The sequence below is a fragment of the Periophthalmus magnuspinnatus genome, chromosome 19 (genome assembly GCF_009829125.3).
Source record: "Periophthalmus magnuspinnatus isolate fPerMag1 chromosome 19, fPerMag1.2.pri, whole genome shotgun sequence".
Lineage (NCBI taxonomy): Eukaryota > Metazoa > Chordata > Actinopteri > Gobiiformes > Gobiidae > Periophthalmus > Periophthalmus magnuspinnatus.
The window spans coordinates 17,441,367-17,466,707 of record NC_047144.1 but is presented as its reverse complement, the minus strand read 5'-3'; the positions used below and the strand labels follow the sequence as shown (position 1 = coordinate 17,466,707).

At 41.5% G+C, this 25,341-nt stretch overlaps 2 protein-coding genes across 2 annotated transcripts in view; both read right to left on the bottom strand.

The window, feature by feature from the left end:
* Positions 1–17,870, bottom strand: part of LOC117386889 (disintegrin and metalloproteinase domain-containing protein 12-like) — a 160,547-nt gene extending 142,677 nt beyond the window's left edge. The window contains exon 1 of the mRNA XM_055229843.1: positions 17,765–17,870. Within this exon, the coding sequence (XP_055085818.1) occupies positions 17,765–17,870 (106 nt within the window). The remainder of the gene's footprint in view (positions 1–17,764) is intronic.
* A 4,602-nt stretch (positions 17,871–22,472) lies between these two features.
* c19h10orf90 (chromosome 19 C10orf90 homolog) overlaps positions 22,473–25,341 on the bottom strand; it is a 29,375-nt gene continuing 26,506 nt past the window's right edge. Inside the window, exon 10 of the mRNA XM_055229842.1 lies at positions 22,473–24,583. Within this exon, the coding sequence (XP_055085817.1) occupies positions 24,545–24,583 (39 nt within the window). The 3' untranslated portion in view covers positions 22,473–24,544. The remainder of the gene's footprint in view (positions 24,584–25,341) is intronic.

The window sequence follows — 25,341 nt, the reverse complement described above, 5'->3', positions numbered from 1 at the left end:
CTGCGAGGTTAATCGAAATCTAATCATAGCTCAAAGACGGGAATATTAGTAGTAGTAAATTGTACTATTACTTAAAAATGTACTCAGGTAGATGTACAAAACAGTGGTCTAAGAAAATAGCAATGTTTTAAGGTGAGACGCTGCAGGTGAATAGAAAAAAAATGTTAAATTTAAAGATATAAATTTGAAAATTGTCAGAAAACAAATATGTTTGCCAAGTTTTCAGATAAAAATTAGGCGTTTTAGAGAAAATGGACAATTTATGGGACATTTTTATACAGCGTGTTTTCACTTTCGAGGCTCAAAGTGCTTTAGATCAAGGAGGTGAGGTGGGTTAAGTGTCTCGCCCAAGGACACAACAACAGAATTCATCGTTGGAAGATGGAATTGCACCGCCAACCTATGGGACAATGGATCTAACCTCTCAACCATTTAAGTTTGTTTTTTTTATGTCGAGAGCGGATTTGAACCACCAACCTTCAGATCAGTGGATAAACTGAGCCACTGTCGTCCAAAACATGAACAGACCCGGATATAAAGTTCTTGCCATATTAGATTTAAGTAAACTAGATTTGACTGAAAATTTGCCCAAAAAAATCAAATATCGCCTCATTTTTTCAGTTTAAACTTGAATAAATCAGACTTGGATAGATTAGATATAGAAAAATCCTTCCGTTCATTTCGTCCAAATCTTGTTAAGTCCAAGATTGTAAAGTTTGGTGAGTGTTGGCGTTACTTTAAGAGCGGATCCTTCTGTCTCTAAGGGGGAAATGCATTTGAGAAAACGGCCTTTGAAGTTACAATGTCCCATATAACTCTACGGAGGCAGGTTTATACATTTCAATACAGAGTGGACAGTTCTGTTGTTTTCATATGAAAGTTTGCTGCTAAGAAACCAAACTGACCAAAACAATAAAAAAATGGAAAAAATGAGTTTTGCCTGTAGCATTGTTTGGTCCTGACACTTTTTATTTCCCTGTGTTTCTTAATTTCCTGGGGTTTTTTTTCTCAGTTTTCATTTATAAGAGATTATTCCTATTTTTGTCCTGTGTATTGTTCCTTATTTTACGTTGCTCGTCTCACCATCGTCTTTTTCCTTTGTTACTTTAGGTTTTTTGGGGGCATGCGATTTGGTCAGGTTTTTTTTTAAACAGCTTTAAAAACGTAAGAAGAACCAGAAGTTATGAAAATACTAAACAGTTTTGAACCCTTACCTTTGTTTTCCTGTGTCCCTCTTAAATATGTTCTGGTCGTAACTCTTTAAGTATTTGTGTGAACCTATTATAGTAACAGTTATTTTAGAGTAAGTCTGATTTTTAAAATGTAATTTGAAGAGGCAAATATTAAAGGTTCAGACCGATTTTTTCACATAATAAATTAAAATACCCTAGATGTACAGATGTATTGAAAAAGCAGCTTTAAGAGTCAAAATGAGAGCGCTGTGTGTCGTCTACATCTAATTCTAACACATTTTTACCCAGCCTCCGCAAACCAGGAAGTAAACCGTTAGCGTGCTAGTTGTTGTTAGCAGTACTGTGATGCCAAAAACGCCGCTCTGGCCATTGAAATATGTGAAAATGCTTATAAAAGTGACTAGTTTAGATGGTAAAAATACATTAATTTAGTGAGGAATAACTTGAGAACAGTTTAAAATGTGTTTCGGGTTTTTAACACATCAAAAATCCAGAACAACACCTTTAAATACCGCGCAGAACCTGTATTTTCAAAGATATTAGTTGAATATTTTCAGCTTACTACCTAAATTATTCACAGTATTTTAGTATTCGTTCGTTATTTGCATATGATTAAACTCAGGGTGAGTCCTGCGTCTCAGATCCTCACATGTTCCTGAGTAAAATGAGCAGAAGCAGTGTGGCTCTACCCCCACCTGTGTAACTCCAGCACATAATTACTCCAAGGAAAATAGATTTCCAAGAATCCTCTATAGCTTAGCAGGCGGGCGGTCCCAGAAAACTACCCCAAGACATGTCCCAATTGCACCCCTAGAGGGCACTAGAGGTAAGGCACTGCGTTCGCCTGCTCCTACCAACTAAACACCCCGAAATACAAAGGTCAAAGTGCGTTAACTTGATCTCTGGGAGTATGACGTCATCACATTGTAGTATTGAGTACGAGGAACCTGCTAACTAGTCCCTCCGCTGCAGGTTTCTTCTTCTCTTCCTCGGGCGGTTTTGTGAGGGTTTTCTCATTGTTCCATTGTTGAGATGCGGACTCCATGATGACGAGCTAATGCAGACCAAATATTGATCTTAGTATTGATTTGCAACTGGGGGCTCCGGGTTAATATCGCCTCTATTGTTATAGTAACACGTGAGGGATCAGCAAAGAAAAGTCCATCCCAAACCTGTTTATACTGATATTACGCTGCAGTCCGTACACATCCATCTTCCTGCTGGTTTTAATAAAGATGATCTGACCTTTTTAAAGATCCTGACTTATAGTAAAATGCCAACGTCTATTACAGATAATTACATGAGAAAAAGAACTGAACAAACAGACTTGGGGGTTACTCAGGTGTTATGAGAAAATGTTATATGCAACTTTTCAAGGGCTGTTTGTTATCAGTTGTTCATCGCTATGGCAACCGTCCTAATTTAGCATCATTCTGAAACGCACGGATATAAGTAAACGCTGCTCAGGAGGCTGCCAGGTTAATCGAAATCTGATCATATCTCAAAAACAGCAATATTAGTAAGTACCAGAATTTCTTTCCAGACCAAGATTTAGTTTGTTTTCATACCTGACAGTTTGGACTGCTCACTAGCGCCTCAGAGTGGTCACGTGATGTTGCTGCGTTGTGATTTTTCAGCTGATTTAAACAGGTTTTGGTGCTGTCTTCCCACCGGTGGAGGCAGGACGACAGCGCCATCTGCAGTCCGACTTCTTCAGGACAGTATTCCAGGCGTGTGACAGTAAAAAGGCCCCTCGTCCCGGTTTAAGGTCACATGGGCACGTTTCTGTATTCCAAAAATGTCCTCTGTCCCAACGAGGTTTGCTCCGTCCCAGTCTGTAATGTAGATACTGTCCTGAAGAAGTCAAACTGATACGACTGACTGGATACGTCACAGCAACATCACATGACCACTCTGAGGCGCTAGTGAGCAGCCCAAACTGTCTAAAAACTATATTTTTTGCAGCTTTCACATATAGAAGTGCAAGTCGCTATAGTGATTATCATGATAAGTCTACAGAGCTGATGGATCTCAGACACACGTGCTGAAAATTGTGTTTTTCCTTCACGTTCATCACTTACACAGATCAGCCAGAACATAACGACCACTCACAGGTAGAGAAGAACACAGATTATGTTTCCGTGATGACAGATGGAGAGATCTTTCATGACACGTGCCAATTTTTCGTTAAAAGCAAAAAAATATAAGGATTTGAGGGATACGGAGATGTGTCCTGACAGATTAAAGAGGGAGTATTATGCAAAATCAATGTTTTTCTTTCGTTTTATATCCATAAATCAAGATATGAACATTAATAATAGACAAATCAGGTGCCTTCTTTCCCTGAGATTGCTCCTGCTAGCGTTAGCAACAGGTTTTGATTGACAGCTCTCTGCTAAATCAGCGGTGCGGGCAGAAAGAGGCGTTACTTTCAACAGCCTCGCTCCAGATTGGCTCTTTGGTTGCTATGATACTCGTGGTCAGAATTCAAAATATAAAACTTTGCTCCAAATTGGCCGCTATAACTGCAGCCTCGATGAGCTTCATTTGACTGGAGCTGAACGCTGTGGGTGACGTCACACTCACTCAGTCCACTCCTTTATACAATCCGTGGTGACAACATCTTTCTTTCTTGCCGTCATTTTGAAGACCCCCTCGAAAACAAGATGGCCCATCTCAAGGGGCTTGTCCTTACATCAATAAAAACCATATTGAATGTGCTTGTCCTGTCTTTACCCTGTCACTCCTACAAACAGAGCGCACTGGTGACCCGGGTTGATGCTAAAGGCCATACAAAAGATAGATTACACAAAACGCTACATTATTCTGCTCCAAGCTCTCTTCATATGGAACTCATTCATACTGGAAAATATTTGCCTTCGTTTGGACTTGGGACAGGGTTTGGTTACGATTCCCCTGAAATGCTCCCACTCCCTGCTTTTTAAAACCATAATGGAAATACAGTCAGGTTCATGTATATATATAGGCCTAATGTGGTTATTAAAAGACATAAATGAAAAAGATTGCTGTGACATGGGTTATAATTATGTTCATTACCGTGACAAGATAATACAGGCACTTTACATGTTTAATGAAACGCTGGAGACAAGGACCAATGTTCTTATGAAGAAATGTGACGTCACCCACAGCGTTGGGCTCCAGTCAAATGAAGCTCATCGAGGCTAGAGCGGTTATAGTGGACAATTTGTTCCTGAGTGCCATATTTGGAATTCCGACTGCGAGTATCATAGCAACGAAAGAGCCAATCCAGAGTGAGGCTGATGAAGGTAACACTCGTATTGCTAACGCTAGTGAGAGCGACCTCGGGGAAAGAAGGCACCTGATTTATCTTTTATTATTGTTCATATCTTGATTTACAGACACAATAGTGAAATAAAAAACCCAGGATCATGTAGAGCGGGTTAATACGAACAATTTTTAGCTCCGTACATCTCCATCTCAAAGCCCCTAACCACTCTTTTGAAGATAGCGAGGTGCAGATCTTAGCCAGAGAAAAGAAACTGTTTAAGAGGGGAGTTAAATAAGCTATTTTTGTTACGAAAGACAATCCTTCCTTGAACAGGAATGGGGGCCTGAGACATCATCTTTCACCCATCTAGAACTCCATCCTCGGACCCAAAGCAAACAAAGGAAACAAAGAGGAAAATAGAGCGAGCCTGTAAGGCCATTAAAGGTTGAATGTGGGCCATAATGGCTGAAATTGGAGACAATACCTGTTTACAGTTTCAGTGTAGTTAGCTCCTCCCTTCAGTTTTGGTCAGATTAGTGGTGGACATTGCCTTATATCTATCTGAAGAGCAGTCAAACGTCTTTACTCCTACAATGTTTTGCCCAGTTGACAGATTTAACTTTGGCTTTTACTATGGATGAGACCTGCACGACTGAGGGATTACACAGACAGAACATTTTAACACCAAAATGACGAGTCTGACAGCAGCAGTTACAGAGAGAGAGGCCACAGTTTTTCAATAGAAAGTGAATTGGAGCCTGTCAAGTATCTCGGGGTCTTGTTCACGAGTGAGGGAAGTATGGAGCATGAGATTGATAGGCGTCTGCAGTGATGCGGTCACTGTATGGGTCCGTTGTGATAAAGAAGGAGCTGAGTCGAAAGGCAAAGTGCTCAATTTACTGGTTAATCTACGTTCCTCCCCTCACCTATGGTCATGAGCTTTGGGCAATGGCCGAAAGGACAAGATACAAGCGGCTGAAATGAGTTTTCTCCGTAGGGTGGCTGAGCGCTCCCTTAGAGATGGGGTGAGGAGCTCGGTCTCATGGGAGGAGCTCCGAGTAGAGCCGCTGCTCCTCTATGTCAAGAAGAGCCAGTTGAGGTGGCTCAGGCATCTGTTCAGGATGCCTCCTGGACGCCTCCCTAGGGAGGTGTTCTGGGCATGTCCCACCGGGAGGAAGAGGAAGACCCAGGACACACTGGAGGGACTATGTCTCTCGGCTGGCCTGGGAATGCCTTGGGGTCCCACCGGAGGAGCTGGAGGACATGTCTGCGGTGAGGGAAGTCTGAGAGTCCCTGCTTAGACTGCTGCCCCCGCAACCCGGCCCCAGATAAGTGGAAGAAAATGGATGGATGGATGGATGGATGGATAGTCCTGTTATAGACCTGGTTTAGACCTGGTGGCACTGGAAAGGCCAAATCTTTTCTGTGGGCAGGTTTTAGACCTGTGACTCAAACGTCTGACACAAAGCAACACCAGAGTTTTGTTTCATTCACGTCTTGTACATATTTTCACTGACGCCCTCCCTGTGTCTCCATGGGGTCTCACTCTGCATCAAACTGCTAACACTACTACTTTAAACTTTAAATCTGCACAAGTATGTTCTGAACTGTCCCTGTGTGTGTGTCAGATGCCCTCCCTCTGTGTCAGATGCCCTCCCTGTGTGTCAGATGCCCTCCCTCTGTGTGTCAGATGCCCTCCCTGTGTGTCAGTTGCCCTCCTTGTGTGTCAGATGCCCTCCCTCTGTGTCAGATGCCCTCCCTGTGTGTCAGATGCCCTCCCTGTGTGTCAGATGCCCTCCCTCTGTGTCAGATGCCCTCCCTGTGTATCAGATGCCCTCCCTGTGTGTCAGATGCCCTCCCTCTGTGTCAGATGCCCTCCCTGTGTGTCAGATGCCCTCCTTGTGTGTCAGATGCCCTCCCTCTGTGTCAGATGCCCTCCTTGTGTGTCAGATGCCCTCCCTCTGTGTCAGATGCCCTCCCTGTGTGTCAGATGCCCTCCCTGTGTCGATCTGTACAAACATGTTCTGAAACGTGATCACTTTGTCAGTTCAGATTTCACTTTTCGTGAGCTCTCCTGGACGTGTTTAAAATATGAACTTTGAGCAGAATCTTCTTATTAAAACAAATCTCAAATCTCGGAGCTTGTCAGAAAAATTCCGATTTGATAACACTCCCAAACGGCTCAACCTTAGTCGACGCTGACATCTGATCCGAGTGTTGCAGGGGAGAGCGAGGACGCCCCGGGACTGCGGTGCTGAGGCGAACTTTGACCCCTCTGGCTGTGACAAGCCTCAGAGTAAGTCCAGAGCGCCGTTCGGGTTACAGTTTTGGGCGGGTGATGAAAAGGTCTGAGAGGTTTGGGGTTTGGGTCAAATGTGTCCAGTGCAGAGAGAGATGGATGTGGTACATGAGGGTCAGGACACTCTGGGACTCTGGGGGAAACCGAAACAAGCAAGAACAGCAAAATAAATAAATCTGTATCTGAGTTGATACAGAGGAACAAGGACGGGGAAAAAACTTATAAATATTCTGAAATAGTCAAAGTATTACTAAAGTACTACTACTACCTCTAATCGCTACTGGTACTACTGCTAAGACTCATACCACAAATACTACAACTACTACAACTAAAACTAACTAAACCCCAACCATAATCTGTCCAACCTGATTCTGCTACTGCAACTACTACTACTACTACTACTACTACTACTACTACTACTACTACTACTACTACTACTGCTACTACTGTTAAGGCTCATATCACAAATACTACAACTACTACAACTAAAACTAACTAAACCCCAACCATAATCCGTCCAAACTCATTCTGCTACTGCAACTACTACTACTACTACTACTACACACTAAAATAATAATCAAACAGTCACTGTGTATACTGCTATTATAACATAACAAGCAAGCCATTACTAATACATATCTGCTACTACTACTACTACTACTACTACTACTTCTACTGCTACTACTGCTACTACTACTGCTATTACTACTCCTGCTAATACTACTGCTACTATACACTAAAATAATAAAAATAACAGTAGAAAAAAAATATACGTTGGTTCAATAAAACTACTACTACTACTACTATTACTGCTATTGCTATTACTACTATTGCTATTGCTACTACTGCTAGTACTACTACTGCTATACACTAAATAATACAAGTAACAGTAGAAAAAAATATACTTTAGTTTGCACTACTACTACTATTTCAGTTAGTAGTACCTTTCACTCCCATTTTGGCAACCGCTACCACAACAACACTGAAAATTAGAGGCGCTGATGCAGTTGTGTACAATGAATACCACTGTATAGTACCACTACTACTTCATCTTTCAGAAGTACTTTCAAAATACTTGGAGCAGGTGATGGAGATGTTTGTTTTGGGTCAAATGTGTCCAGTGTAGAGAGAGATGGATGTAGTACATGTGGGTCAGGACACTCTGGGACTGAAAGGAGAACAACAAAATAAATCTGCTCTGGTGGATACAGAGAAAAAGTACTGGAGAAAGTGTTGAAGTATAAATACTGCAAAATAATTTAAGAGATAAGAGTGAGGAGAAGTAGGCTGATGTTGTTTCCATAGAGCCTCAGTCTGACAGTACTGCAGCACGTAGACCCCAGGTGCATGCAGTATTTAATATTTAAATCACTACGAGTACAAGCTGTTTAAGACATGTCCTGACAAGTTTATATTCTCGAGTGGATATATTTTATAAAATACTACTACAGCTACTGCTACTGCTACTGCTGCTACCTCTATCACAACCACTGCCATTACTACCACTACCATTACTCCCATTACTACTATGACTACCACTAGCACTACTACTACAACTACTAATAACATTACTAATAACAATACTACTACTACTACCACTACTACTAAGACTACCACCACTATCACCACTACTACCACTACCACAACTACCACTTCCATTACCACTACGATGACTACCACCACTACCACTAATAATAACACTACTACTACTACAACAACTATTACTTCCACCACTACCACTATCACAACTACTACTACCACTACGACTACCACTATCATTACTACCAATACTGCTATGACCACTATTACAACAACTATTACTACCACCACTACCACCACTACTACTACCACTACTATGACTACGACTACCACTATCATTACTACTATGACTACCACCACTACTACGACTACTACTACTACTACCTCTACAGCCCAATCACAGTCTGACTTGTATATTTCTCAAATACAGACGTCTCCTCGACAAAATTCTCACAAGATTCAGAACAAAATTTAACTTCTTTTCGTTCTTTTGATTCTACAGAAATCCACACTGTTTATAGTCCCCTGTAGTGTTATTTTTTCTGTTTTTAATTTGATTATTTTTGTTTTTTTTACATAAGCCACTATGTTTGTTTTTACCTAAACAGACCATGCAACACAACAGCAACTACTCTTACTACTACTACTTTGGATGGTTATAGTTGTGGTATTTGCCAAAGATACCACAATGAAACAAATTTTAAAATAACTAAAGGAAGATATTAGTCCAGTTATTCTGTATTTTCATAAATGTGCAGTTACCTCATACATTCCTGCTCTATATGTTCATAAAAACAGAGTGAGCTCATATCGAAAACCCTCTGACATCACTCTGTATGGGTGGACACTGTTCGCTGATGGATCTTTACCGTAGTCCAAAAACATATCCCGAGATCATCTTACATCTGTCGCACTGTGGCACGCAACGGTCCAGGCTCAGGGACAGGGGGCGCCGAGGTTCAAAATACTTCTCAAAAACACTTACAAATGATGCAATGGTTCAGTCCAGTGTGAGGGTTTGAGGCCAAAGTGTCAGGATGGAATAATATAAAACACGCTTTGAGAGAATCCTTTTTACAGCCGCCATCTTTGGGACCGTTGGAGCGTTCTCATCGTAGCAAACATGTGACTCAAGTATTTGGATCAGCTCAGCGAAAAGACCAACCCTGATAAGATTTCACAAAGTCTGAATGGGTGATAAGTTAAAACATATGTGCCAATTACAGATCGACAAATATGTTTTTTTTCCCCCAAATTACTCACCTATATCCCCCTTTTTAACACCTTTAAATCAGTCCTATTGAGCTTGTGTCTCTATAGTTCTCATCTCTGACACCTGTGGATCATTTTGTTATAATTTACACATTTTAAATCACAATATTCATCTAAAAAGACTTAATAAAAGAAACAAGTCCGATGGGAACTGATGACGGCGCCCCCTGTGAACAGCTGCACATCACACTAGCGATTAGCCCTTTTTTTTTTCTTCGTTTGTAACAAAATGACGACACAACGCTGCTGAATCCTCCGAGTATCAGCGATTAGATGACGCTGTTGCTGACAGAGCTTCTGAGGGGGTCACTGCCGAAAAGTAATTAAATCTCATCATCACGATGTCGTTGATAAGAACCAAAGTCGTGGACATGAAAAGAGATAGATAGAAAATAAAATGATAAAATGTCTTTGAATGTTCTGGTTTAATCCTGGTTCAGTCTTGGTTCAGTCTTGGTTCAGTCCTGTTTTAGTCCTGGTTCCTTCCTGGTTCAGTCCTGGTTTAGTCCTGGTTCAGTCCTGGTTTAGTCCTGGTTTAGTCCTGGTTTAGTCCTGGTTCAGTCCTGGTTCAGTCCTGGTTTAGTCCTGGTTCAGTCCTGGTTTAGTCCTGGTTTAGTCCTGGTTCAGTCCTGGTTTAGTCCTGGTTCAGTCCTGGTTTAGTCCTGGTTTAGTCCTGGTTCAGTCCTGGTTTAGTCCTGGTTTAGTCCTGGTTCAGTCCTGGTTTAGTCCTGGTTCAGTCCTGGTTTAGTCCTGGTTTAGTCCTGGTTCAGTCCTGGTTTAGTCCTGGTTTAGTCCTGGTTCAGTCCTGGTTTAGTCCTGGTTTAGTCCTGGTTTAGTCCTGGTTTAGTGCATGAATCTCTCTTGTTTCCACTGGGTTTCGTGAGTTGTTCCTGGAGGATGAGGGTCTGAGGACAGGGGGCGCTCTAGGCTCTTCCTGTTGTTTAAATCCATGTTCTTGTTCAGCTCTATGAGGCGACGGCTGCTGTGACTTTCAGCCTTTACAAAAACACACTGAATTGAATTAAAATGATAAAAAAGAGAATTACTGCAGAGCTACAAGAGGGAGACATGTTTCAGCCCTGTTTTCACTCTGGCTATGTCCCAATCAAACCGAGCTGCTACACACAACATTACTCATGATTACAGAAAAAAACATATTAATTTGCATATGTCCACTCCATCCCGGCGCAGAGCGAGGAGTGAGGAGCAGGCGGCCTTCGTTAGTCTGTGATTACAAACACACTCTTTGAGATACAGCTGAGAACTCTGGGAGTGGTGCTGGAAACTGAGAGCATCACATCTGGTAATATTAATATAACAATGTATGGTCTATAGCCAAAGTCCCCAGTGGAGCTGCACACAACACGTCCACTCTGCTCGCACATGTGACACGAGCACAAGTACATCCAGAGTGAAACATCCAGAGTGAAACATGCAGAGTGAAACATCCAGAGTGAAACATGCAGAGTGAAACATGCAGAGTGAAACATGCAGAGTGAAACATCCAGAGTGAAACATCCAGAGTGAAACATCAAAAGAGAAACATGCAGAGTGAAACATGCAGAGTGAAACATGCAGAGTGAAACATCCAGAGTGAAATATGCAGAGTGAAACATGCAGAGTGAAATATGCAGAGTGAAACATGCAGAGTGAAACATGCAGAGTGAAACATCCAGAGTGAAACATCCAGAGTGAAACATGCAGAGTGAAACATCCAGAGTGAAATATGCAGAGTGAAACATGCAGAGTGAAACATCCAGAGTGAAACATCCAGAGAGAAACATCCAGAGTGAAACATGCAGAGTGAAACATCCAGAGTGAAACATCCAGAGTGAAACATGCAGAGTGAAACATGCAGAGTGAAACATCCAGAGTGAAACATGCAGAGTGAGACATCCAGAGTGAAACATGCAGAGTGAAACATGCAGAGTGAAACATGCAGAGTGAAACATGCAGAGTGAAACATCCAGAGTGAAACATGCAGAGTGAAACATCCAGAGTGAAACATGCAGAGTGAAACATCCAGAGTGAAACATGCAGAGTGAAACATCCAGAGTGAAACATCCAGAGTGAAACATCTAGAACGAAACATCCAGAGAGAAACATGCAGAGTGAAACATCCAGAGTGAAACATGCAGAGTGAAACATCCAGAGTGAAACATCCAAAGTGAAACATCTAGAACGAAACATCCAGAGAGAAACATGCAGAGTGAAACATCCAGAGTTAAACATGCAGAGTGAAACATCTAGAACGAAACATCCAGAGAGAAACATCCAGAGTGAAACATCCAGAGCGAAACATCTAGAGTGATACATCCAGAGAGAAACATCTAGAGCGAAACATCCAGAGCGAAACATCTAGAGTGACACATCCAGAGAGAAACATCTAGAGTGAAACATCCAAAGAGAAACATCTAGAGCGAAACATCCAGAGAGAAACATCCAGAGTGAAACATCCAGAGCGAAACATCTAGAGTGACACATCCAGAGAGAAACATCTAGAGCGAAACATCCAGAGAGAAACATCTAGAGCGAAACATCCAGAGTGAAACATCCAGAGTGAAACATCCAGAGTGAAACATCCAGAGAGAAACATCCAGAGAGAAACATCTAGAGCGAAACATCCAGAGAGAAACATGCAGAGTGAAACATCCAGAGTGAAACATCCAGAGTGAAACATCTAGAACGAAACATCCAGAGAGAAACATGCAGAGTGAAACATCCAGAGTGAAACATGCAGAGTGAAACATCCAGAGTGAAACATGCAGAGTGAAACATCCAGAGTGAAACATCCAAAGTGAAACATCTAGAATGAAACATCCAGAGAGAAACATGCAGAGTGAAACATCCAGAGTTAAACATGCAGAGTGAAACATCTAGAACGAAACATCCAGAGAGAAACATCTAGAGTGAAACATGCAGAGAGAAACATGAAGTGAAACATCTAGAACGAAACATCCAGAGAGAAACATCCAGAGTGAAACATCCAGAGCGAAACATCTAGAGTGATACATCCAGAGAGAAACATCTAGAGCGAAACATCCAGAGCGAAACATCTAGAGTGACACATCCAGAGAGAAACATCTAGAGTGAAACATCCAAAGAGAAACATCTAGAGCGAAACATCCAGAGAGAAACATCCAGAGTGAAACATCCAGAGCGAAACATCTAGAGTGACACATCCAGAGAGAAACATCTAGAGCGAAACATCCAGAGAGAAACATCTAGAGCGAAACATCCAGAGTGAAACATCCAGAGTGAAACATCCAGAGTGAAACATCCAGAGAGAAACATCCAGAGAGAAACATCTAGAGCGAAACATCCAGAGCGAAACATCTAGAGCGAAACATCCAGAGCGAAACATCCAGAGCAAAATATATAGAGCGAAACATCCAGAGCGAAACATCTAGAGCGAAACATCTAGAGCGAAACATCCAGAGCGAAACATCCAGAGTGAAACATCCAGAGTGAAACATCCAGAGTGAAACATCCAGAGTGAAACATCCAGAGTGAAACATCCAGAGAGAAACATCCAGAGAGAAACATCCAGAGAGAAACATCTAGAACGAAACATCTAGAACGAAACATCCAGAGTGAAACATCCAGAGCGAAACATCCAGAGAGAAACATCCAGAGCGAAACATCTAGAGCGAAACATCTAGAGCGAAACATCCAGAGCAACAACTGGGCCGGTTCAGCAGGAGGCCTGAGGACCAATAAATACTGGTCTGAGGGCCGTGTTTGGCTCCCGGGCCATAGTTTGGACACCCCTGACGTAAAGCTTCAGTAGAGACAGTTTTGTGTAATAAAGGACCTTTAAGATGGAGTTTATGTTCAAAACTATGGGGCTTATGAAACATTTACCAAACAAATGCAGTTAAGGTGGTTCCATGTGGTTCTCATCCCAAAAAGATTCCCATTGGTTAAAATGGTCTGTCCCCAGTAGTTGCTTCATAATGGTTCTCATGTAGCAAAATGCCGGTAAAATGAACAGGCAATCTCCTTCAGTCTAATTCACACAAATATTTGATTTTACGAAGCTCGATGTGGAAAAAGTCGTTTTTCTGATCCAAATAAATCAAATGTACAACTTCCAAATGAAAATAAACGCCTACCACTCTAACGCAATATATGTAACCTTTTTGACACTTTCACGTTTCCATGGAGAAGTCCTTGCTGTGTCCATAGACTGTATATATAAATGGACGTAGCTAACCTGCTAGCCGCCACGCTCTATCGACTCTGGAAAAAAAACTGCGTCCTCTCTCTGTAACTGCTGCTGTCAGACTTGTCGTTTTGGTCTTAAATGTTCGTATTAATCCGCTCTACATGATCCTGGTGTTTTTATTTCACTATTGTGTCTGTAAATAAAGATATGAACATTAATAACAGACAAATCAGCTGTGGGTGACGTCACACTCACTCAGTCTATTTCTTTATGTGATCTATGGCTGTGTCTGGAATGTTTCATGATAATGCTTTAAACGTATCTATATCTATCGCGACAAGCAGGTGATTACATCCGGGCAATTTACAGGTCACATCCGTGGAGAGACGGCGACCCAGCTCACACTAAGAACTAGTGACGCACCGATCCAGCTCTTTCAGTCCTGATGCTGATATCGATACTTGTACCCGATACTTGCCATTTCTGCCGATACCAATATTAACCGATACGTTATCTTTAAAATCACTACAGAACAGCTTCATATGAATAAAAGTTCAAACATTATGAGCTATAATTAGTCTTATTACATCCAACTAAAGGTCCAACCAGGATGTCAATTGAACCGATACCAGGGAACCGATACCCAACCCAGCTCAATCCTCAGTATCAGTATCAGGGAATTCCTGGTGAGAATCCATCTTTTTACGACAACTGTGAACAGCTGTAATCAAACACATGCACCCTGCAAGACTGATACGTTTAATGCTATACTGTGGAGCATTCCAGGTAAAGCAAGGACATCCCCATGGAGACAAACAGTTGGAGGCCCTGTATGAAAAAGTTCCATATTACACCTTTGCGATTAATCCACTTTTAACTCGTATTTCCCTGCGGTTTTGTCTTCCCGTGACTCTACGACACGAGTCCTCATTGGCGTCTGTAATGATTGATTGCACTACTCTTTCACTCTCTCTTTCCCTCCGCCGTCATCCCTCTTTCTCTCCCTCTTCCTCTGTCTCTCCGTTCGTCTGTTTCCGCCCACACGCTGACCAGGTATGGACTTCTATTTGCACGCGGCGTCTTCAACGGGTTCGCAGCTGAACTGGTTTTGATGGTTTTAACGAGAACCCACGGGAACGGCCCGCGCCAAGGTCGACCTCAACGAGCTAATGACATCGCCCGAACGGAGAAAAAACACATAAAAACAAATAAATATTCCTTATGCTGCAGGTTTAACACGTTTGCCGTTCTTGCTAATTAATTCCCAAGGATGTATTGGCGAAACGTCAGAATCGCATGTAGAAGTGGTAGAGCATTTTAAAGCTATACGCTGGGTTAGTAATAGTGTTAAAGCTGCACTATGTATTTTTTCTAGTAGAGGGAACATAGATGGAGTAAAGAAGTGGACTAAGTGAGTGTGACGTCACCCACAGTGCGTAGCTCCAGTCAAATGATGCTTATCGAGGCTAGAGCAGTTATATAGAGGATGAAACCTGTTGCAAACGCTACCGGGAGTGACCTCAGGGAAAGAAGGCACCTGATTTGTCTGATATTAATGTTCATATCTTGATTTTCAGACACAAAAGTGAAATTAAAAATCCAGGATCATGTAGAGCGGGTTAATACGAACATTTTAAGACCAAAATGACGAGTCTGACAGCAGCAGTTACAGAGAGAGGGGCCACAGTTTTTCAATAGAAAGTGAATTGCAGCCAGAGTCGATGTAGGTATAAGCGCGGCCATGATCACTTTCTATTTGGAACAAACAGGCTAACAGGTTAGCTATGTCCGTTTATTTGTACAGTCTATGGGAAAGCCTGCCACCAGCTTGTCTCCATGGCGATGATAGATTGCTTTGCCTGGAATGTTCCACCATATGGCACTAACTGTAGGTGATGCCATAAGGCCAAGTTCCAGATCAAACGTGGAGAGAAAGAATGTGTGTTTTTCACTGTCATAAAAACACTTTCAATGGAATGACTGTAAGCTACACATGATTAATGCCCTACTGTGTAATATTCCAGGCAAAGTCATAGCATTTTTAAGTGACGTGATCAATTCCCTGTGCCAGAAACAGCTTTTGTCTTTACAACTGAAAAAACTGAGGAAAAAAGTTAATAAAAAAGCTTCGTTCTTTATGGATTTAGCAAAAACATGAAATGGTCAAGATGTTTTTTACATTTACTCACCAAAAATATACAACTGTGAAAAATATCATCTGTATTTTGCAAATTCAGACTGGAGGAGTTATTTCTAGAGCTGTTACCGAGATTTGTCTTATCAGGATTTTTATGGGACGACAACAGAAAAGAGACGTGAGCGAGTTAGCTAAACATTTGCTATTTTTGGTATTTGCTAAGTATAAAAGCAGATTAAGTGATTGCAGTTTGGGTCCGATCAATAGACTGTATATATAAATGGACATAGCTAACCCGCTAGCCGCCACGTTCCAAACATGAAGTGAGCATGGGCGCGCTTTGGCTCCATCGACTCTGGCTTCAATTCACTTTCTATAGAAAAACTGTGTGCCCTCTCTCTGCAACTGCTGCTGTCAGACTTGTTGTTTTGGTCTTAAAATGTTCGTATTAACCCGCTCTACATGATCCTGGGTTTTTTATTTCACTATTATGTCTGTAAATCAAAATATGAACATTAATAACAGACAAATCAGGCGCTTCAGTCACTTAGTCCACTTCTTTCTACAGTCTATGGTCCAATACAAAGAGATATGCAAGAGCTTTTGCCACGTTCCTTTTTTAGTCAACGAGTCGATCGGCAGCACATGTCTTAAGTCCAGCAAAAATTTATTTAGTCAATGCCGCCTTCGTTATTTCCCTAAGGTTTAACTGCAAAGTGTGTTGGGTAAAAATGTTCGGATTACCCTCCAAATATAAACTTTCTGTGCAAACTTGCCACTGGAATGACCTCACCAGACCTCGCTCCATAACTTATTCAAACATGTGTATTTTTGATGAGTCTTAAAAACTCCCAAAACCCCAAAACCAAATCTCAAATGTTCCCAAAGTTTACCAAAGAGACCTCCAGGATTATCAATTATACAGGACCCTCAGCGCCGTTTGGATCACTGCTGGGACTATAAACGTTCATTTGAGAGAACACAAAAACAGCAAACGGATCAAAAATTAAAGACGCAAGTTTATTTACTGCATATATATCATTTCTGATCTCTGGCATATTTCAAAAACATAGAAATAAACTTGAAAACTTAATGCTGAGTGTGTAGGAGTTTACTGTACAACTGCTCATGATTAGACAAGCATAGTTAATAAAGAGACACTATGGAACTTTTCTGGTTGATAGTTTGCCACCTGCTTGTTTCCACGGAGATGTCGTCGCTTCACTTTGCATGCTCCACAGCACAGAATTAAACATATCTACTTTGCAATTAATCAATAACAGGTGTTGTACTGGAAAGAAAACACCTTAAAAACACACATTCTTACTGTAAGTGGGCTCGCCTCTCCACAGATCTGACCTGTAATTTTGCCTATAGTGAAGTTACCTGCTCGCTTGTCTTTGTGTAGACGGAAAAGTTTAATGTTATAGTACGGAACATTTAAGGCTAAGCAATAATATGTCAATTTTTAGGACTTTTTCCCCATTTTAAATATATGTTTTATTTTAAATGGTTAATCGCTATGGCAGCACTTACTTTTTTTTCTTATTCTGAAACCCATGGGTACCCTAAATGTTATTATTACTTTAAAAGGGAAATAATAAGCTGGTGGTGGAGCCTGCATCAGAAAAGTTACATAGTGCACCTTTAAAGCATTCGTGGAAATCTGGAGATAAATGTCAGGTAGGGCATCCTGCGTAAAATCCTCTGCCAATAGCCTAATATGGGAATAATAACAACAGGATTTTACAGATGAAATGAATGGTAAACCAAAGTAAAAATAGTCAATTAAATGTCCATTATAAACGTATTTTATTTGTCAAAAACTGATCCAAGATTGGAGACAGTGAAATTACGCACGGGTGGAATTACGCACGGGTTAAACGTAACGTATCCATTGTCTTACCTGTCGTACGTTTGGCACCCGCGCTGTCACGTGCAGCTGCAGACATAACCAAAGAATAAAAAACTGCCAAAAGCGCAAACTTCAAACTCGCACTGCCGGGCTCCATGATGCCCATCTGATGCGTAAAATCGATCCAGCCAAGCGCGCGCTCTCGTCCTCCTTCCCTTCACTTCATACAATCCCAGTCCAAACACCAGCTGATGCGTAAAACCCCCCTTTGGAAAGAAAAAAATAAAAAGCAGTCTTCCTGAAATGCGATCCGCGAAGGAAATCCCGGGCACAACAGCTGTTCACTTCATTCACAGAAGAAAGAGGCGCAAACCCGGACTCAGATAATCCGTGCGTAAAAGTGACCGTGGACAAAGAGCGCGCGGAGAGCGGAAGGCACGGCTCGGCACGGCTCGGTGGCCCGCTTGGAATGACATCAATTCCAAGGCAATTACTGGAGAGAAGTGTTGTCTTATGAGCGGGGACCATGTGCTTCGGGGAAACGGCTCCGCAGGGTCCTAAAGAGTCCGTTTTACGAGAAGCGACGGGAAAACGACACTTCCGGTTGTTTACAAAATAAAACACAAGAAAATTTTGTAACTTTAAACCAGAACAATACCAGAACGTGACATTAATTAAATACAGTACAGTGAAATATTCTAATAATAAACATATGATTTTATATTTTTACATTAGCCATAAATTATGAGTTTTAATATGGCACAAACTTGTTTTATTTTGTATTTATGGGCTTCAGCTTCCTGTTACATGCAACATTTTTTGGACTCTTTCCCCATTTTAAAATAATGTAATATTTTAAATGGTTAATCGCTATGGCAACACTTACTTTTTCCTTATTCTGAAACCAAAACCAGTGTTATTATTAATTTAACAGAAAAATAATCATTCTCAAGCTAAGAAATGAGGCAAGTTTTTATAATTTAGTGTAATTAAATTAACAAAAATGTATGTAATGACTTTAGTTATGTCATATTTTTTCACATTATTTCATATTTTTTCATATTATTTCATATTATTTCAAATTAATGTGAATTGAAGGTGATGCAGTGATTCGCCATTCATATTCTGTAGCCTATTTTGTGATTTGTGGATGAATTTATACTGTGTAAAATATAATTCAGCTTCAAATTTAAATATGTTGAGCTACAGCATCAATTAGCAAGTATGTTGTTTTTTTTTAATCAATACAAATGTGGACTTTTGAGAGTCAAATTCTCGTTGCTTTCTCAAACTTGACTTGATGTTATGTGTCATTTGTATTCACACATTCATCGTTTTCAGTAAAAGCAAAGGGTAATTTAAAGGGATGGTTTTGTGTAACTGCTGCTTTAATTCACATACGACAAATCAACACAACGTAATAACCTTTGTGTGGACGGGACAAACACTGTAATGATCACATGCAGCGTTCTGTCCAGTCAAAAGACGGGTTTGATTGTGTCTGACCTCTCCGTTTAACTCCACACAGAACAATGTTCCCTCTAATTTTTCACGAGTCTGAGCAAACACACAAACTCCCTGAGCGTCCCATGGACCAGTGTGAGCGACATCAGACGTGCGCACTGTGGTCATGCTGCATCACATCCATCCAAATTAAATGGTTTATTAAAAGAATCGAATTACCGCATTTACATTTCTGTAATAAGACTTTTAATTAAGTGCTTTAGCCACTTATACAATGAAAATGACAAAAATCTTGCTCATGACCTGTGTAGTATGTTAATGCTATTGGAAGTATAAATATTTAATTTTAACTATGGAAAAACATGAACTTCCAACCAAACCAAGACAACTGTAAACTCCAATGTTGAAAACACACTTAACATTTTTATGATAAAGCTCTGACTTGTATTATGAGTATTAGCCACTGTGTGAAGCTTTTGCTGTGACTGAGGGAGATTGTCCTACTGTGGTCTGGGAGACAGTCCGGTAACTTTTTCAGTATATGACACGATCATTTGATTTTTACAACTCATAAACTAGTGACAGTATCAATGACCAACACACACTGAGAGGAGTCTGTATCTGCACAGCTGCTCTATTACTGTACATTTACATACCATATCAAAACACAATATATAATGTGTATTTGTATATAAAATATATTCAAAACAAGTGGTATGGGTCAAAATAAATATATATTTACAAACCACACACTGCAAACAGTGAACAAACACACACTGGAAACTAAAAATACACTGTACATGTGACAGTGTGACAGTCATTCTGTGACAGAGGTTGGAGGATCGTGTCACGCTCGGACCAATTTCTGTCATTGTGTCCTTAGGCAAGACACTTCACCCAAGTGGTGTGTGTGTGATGATTGGTGGTGGTCGGGGGGCGTAGATTGGAATTATCTAATGCTACTAAATACACATGATACACATTTGACCCACAATTAAGTCAATAGCAGAATAAACCACATTTACCGATCAGGAACTTCATCCAATCCATCAATTCATCAGGTCCTCTGCTCCTGAGTCCATCATGAGATCTTCACTCGGTTCCACGAACCGCTCCAGGTCCAAGATGCCTCTAGTTTCACTTGTACAAACATCCACAGTGTCCTCGGTCGCGTACTTCCTTTGTTTTGTCCGTTTCCTCATGTTTAAAACGCAAAACTTCTGCAAAATAGTGCGTAACAGTGCGCCCGAGGGCGGGCCGTCGGAACGTTAAGGGGTTAAACACTTAGCATCACTCAGGTCGTGGACTGAGTCTTCAGTCCACGGCCGTGTCCCAATTCGCCAAACTGGCCTTAGAATCACCATTCGAAGTGTGCATCAAAGGGAAGTTGAAATGGGACAGCCCTTGTTGCGCCGGAAATTACGTAACTGCCCTTCGACGCACACTTTGAATGGTGATTCTAAGGCCAGTTTGGCAAATTGAGACACGGCCATAATGACCCGCCGCCATTGACGTGTGACTTTAACTGATTCTTCCTGGACTCTTACACTGACGTCTTTGTGCGGCTCTCGGTCACATGGTCGTTCACTTTGTGCAGTTTGATGGAGACTCAGTACTTTGTAAAAGCCCATTGTCTGTAGAGAGAAAGTGACCTGGACTGTGCAGTGAGGATGTGGTGGAATCATGAGGGTTAAAACGGCATGATATAATTTAACTAAAAAAAAAAGAAAATAGTGAACAAAAAATGTGGGAATGTAAGAGTAAAAGTACAAGTAAAAGTACATGTAATTAGCTATGTGCTTCTTCATGGATTATTTGGCAGTGGGAATACATAGAACAAAAAGGGCGTTCACACTTATACCATCCATTTTCTTCCTCTTCTCTAGAGCCGGGTCACAGGAGCAACAGTCACAGCAGGGACTCCCAGACCTCCCTCACCCCAGACACTTCCTCCAGCTCCTCCAGCGTGTCCTGGGTGTTCCCTGGGGGCCTCCTCCTGGTGGGACTTGAACACCTCTCCAAAACCAGGGCTAAACCAGGACCAAACCAGGACCAAACCAGGACCAAACCAGGACCAAACCAGGACTGAACCAGGGCTAAACCAGGACTAAACCAGGACTAAACCAGGTCTAAACCAGGACTAAACCAGGTCTAAATCAGGACCAAACCAGGTCTAAACCAGGACCAAACCAGGACTGAACCAGGGCTAAACCAGGACTAAACCAGGACTAAACTAGGGCTAAACCAGGACTAAACCAGGGCTAAACCAGGTCTAAACCAGGACTAAACCAGGTCTAAACCAGGACCAAACCAGGACCAAACCAGGACTAAACCAGGGCTAAACCAGGACTAAACCAGGACCAAACCAGGACTAAACAGGACTACGCCAGGACTACAGGTGAGGGTAATAGATTGCCCGGTAATTGGAGAGCTTTGCCTTTGGACTCAGTTCCCAGTGGCCACATCACTGCAGACGCTGCTCCGCTCCATGTGTGTGTTTACATTAACATCCCATTAAAGAGGACCTGGATCCTGGACTAGACCAAGACTCAAACAGGACCAAACCGAACAAGTGTGAAAGTATACGACATCTCCATAGCGATAGCGGCGGGTCGGCCCCTCACCAGAAAAGTTACATAACGCACTTGAACGCATTTAATTTCGTTTGAACGGCACATCAAGTTCCATATATTGTGAGTTCTTTAAACCCAAGAGCCTTTTAAGCGAAATGAGAAGCTGCCAGTGAAACGGAGACAGAGGCTCCACAGAGAACAGCGTGGTCCTGAATCCTTCCTTTTGGTCCTGACATTCTCCTCTGAAGCTGCCAGGGCCCTGCTGAGTCTGCATAATTAGAGAGGTGCCTCGTCACTGTCCCAGGACCCAACAAAAGACGTGTTGTGCAAACTGGGACGAGATGGTCAAAGCTTAATAAATAGATACAAACAAGTGATTGTAGTGAACAGCTAGAGTTTGGATGTGATGTAATAATGCTAATGCTAATGCTAATGCTTCATTTTGCTTTTTGTGTGTCGTATACATAGACTGTTTATATAAATGGACATAGCTAACCTGCTAGTCGCCACGTTCTAAACAGGAAGTGATCATGAGCGCGCTTCCGGCTCCATCGACTCTGGCTCCAATTCACTTTCTATTGAAAAACTGTGGCTCTTCTCTCTATCACTGCTGCTGTCAGACTTGTCATTCTGGTCTTAAAATGCTCGTATTAACCCGCTTTTGCATTTTTTAATTTCCCTATTGTGTTTGTGAATCAAGATATAAACATTAATAATGATTTCATTTCAATTCATCTTTATTTCGGAGTCATGGTCCATTTTTAAAAACAGACAGTGACAGCGACAATACAAATAATAAGCATCTACATTTTAAAAAGACAGCCACACCAGTGTCTCCACATCCTGGACTGATAACGAATTGCACTGAACAAACCAGGACTGAACCAGGACCAAACCAGGACTGAACCAGGACCAAACCAGGACTGAACCAGGACCAAACCAGGACTAAACCAGGACCAAACCAGGACTGAACCAGGACCGAACCAAGACTAAACCAAGAGTAAACCAGGACCAAACCAGGACTAAACTTGTTAGTGACATTATTATTTCATTTTCTGACTTATTCAGTATATAATATAATACAATATACTTATTCAGTATATAATGGTGCACAATATGAACTTGAGCATAAGAGTATTAACTTGAGTGTACAACATCCTGCATTGTCTATAAATATCATCATCATCTGCTGTGTCCGCAGTGATGATACGCCCAAGATATTTCATTTTAGCTGTAACACAACTTCAACACAACATCAGAAGGCAAAAATCAGGGAATCTCATGTGTTTATCCTCTTTGGTCCTAAAGATCTTTATTTAACAGATGAATCAAGCACCTTTTTTTTCCCCCGAGGTTGCTCCCGTTAGCGTTAACAACAGGTTTGATTGAAGCGCCCGCTCGCTCCTGATTGGTTCTTTGGTTGCTATGATACTCACAGTCAGAATTCCACTCACTTAGTCGACTTCTGTACAGTCTATGGTTGTATAGGGGAAAAAAAGATGTAATAATTTGATATTTAACTCATATTTTTTACTGTAACCATGCAGCAAATCAAAATGTGCAATTAATTTATTTTTTTTAAATATCACATAAACTGTACGCTTTTATATCTCACAGAAAAGAGCCACGTCAGAAACAAAGTGATTTTTTAATTCAATATATTTTTATCTTCAAGACAAAATGATAATATTCTGATTATATTAGAGAGAAATCACTTAAGAAGAAGTTCAGGAATTAGAGAAAAGCCTTTAACAAAAAGAGAGGACAGTTCTGAAGTTAAACATCATTTACACGACACAACTTGAGGGTCAAAGGTCACATTTTTATACTGCACTTTTTCATCTTCAAGTCACTCAAAACACATTCATACAGCAGTGTACACAGACACTGAGGTGGGGTAAGTGTCTTGCTCAAGGACACACAACAACAGGGTTCATCTGTGGGAGCTGGAATCGCACCGTCAACCTGTGGATCAGTGGCTCTGACCGCTCAACTAATGATGCTTTTTTTATGTCGAGAGCGGGATTTGAACTGCCAACTTTAGGATCAGTGGGCAAACGCTCTACCAACTGAGCCACTGTCGCCCCTGCAGTTTATTCAGACCATTATAAAAGAAATTACTGTCAAAAAAATAAATAAAACACAATCCTTAACCCCCAGATCAGCTCTTTTTGTTCAGTTCAAATAACGATCGGCGAGTATCAAACCTGAAACCTGCCGGTGCGAATCCAGAGCTCTACAGTTGTGCCCTGTAGCAAAACACATCCCCCACTCTGCGTTTGTGATTGATGTTCATGATGGTCACTGGTTTGAGAGGTCAAAGGTCAGTTGGGCTCATCTGGATGTGTTCAGTGTGAAGTTTTATTGCTGTTATTAACTTAAAAGCTCCACTGCGTAACATTTCAACCAATGAAAGGCCTCAAATACATCGCCGTCTACCTTTAAGTGAAACATCTACAACGTTTTGCTATCACGAGTTGGCTTGCCTTTCCATAGATCTGAGTTTAGAGCAGTGCTTCCACGCGTTGCTCTGCTTCTGCTGTTTCATTAGCTTATTCTTTGACCTCGTTTTAGGCTACGCTAGCTCAACGTTTTGCTTTTTCTTGTCGGGTTTATCTGCGAGAGTAGCAGCTGCTTATCTCAGGAGAAGAACGAGAGGCTGAGGAGGCAGAGATTGCAGCGGCGTCGTTAAAATTCCCGTTCAAACTGCGGAGGGTTTAACTTCGCCATGTCCGGACGTTGAGAAGCACATAGAAATAAAACCTCCATTGTCATCTGCGAACTTCTGCGTCTCTCAATCTTTGCTCCTTTGAAGAACTTGGTCCAAAAGTTTCTGCAAAAAAAAAAAAAAGAAAAAGAAAAAACAAAAACGCATTTGATTAAACAGATACGAGTCGCTCATCCATCTCTGAGCTCTCACCTCCTCCTGTCACAACAATAACTCAATAACTCACTACAGCAGCATCTGGAGCCAATTTGTACCATATCTGAAGAACAGCTTCCTCTTGTGTTGTTCCGCGCTCTTTCGTGGACGTCGGAGCGGTGAAAAATGACGACAGTTGCCATAGCGATTAGCAAAACAAACCATGAGCTGTTGATAGCGCAAAATGGCGTATTTTCCGTATTTGTATTCCGTATTTGGAAGTCTGACCGCGAGTATTATAGCAACCAAAGAGCCAATCCAGAGTGTAGCTAACGTCAACTCTGGCTTCAGTTCACTTTCTATTGAAAAACTGTGGCCCCTCTCTCTGTAACTGCTGCTGTCAGACTCGTCATTTTGGTCTTAAATGTTCGTATTAACTCGCTCTACATGATCCTGGGGTTTTTATTTCACTATTGTGTCTGTAAATCAAAATATGAACATTAATAACAGACGAATCATGCGCCGTCTTTCGTCGAGGTCGCTCCTGCTAGCGTTAGCAACAGGTTTGATTGACAGCGTTGTTAACCCTATAGCGGCAGATGATATCGCCACCAATTGAGCGTGGTTGTGGACTTTCCATTACCGTAACTCCGCAACCAGTCGTGCTCTCAAGTAAATTTAAACAGCGTCTCAAAGCGGAGGCATGAGGCTGTTTAAATATTTTACTG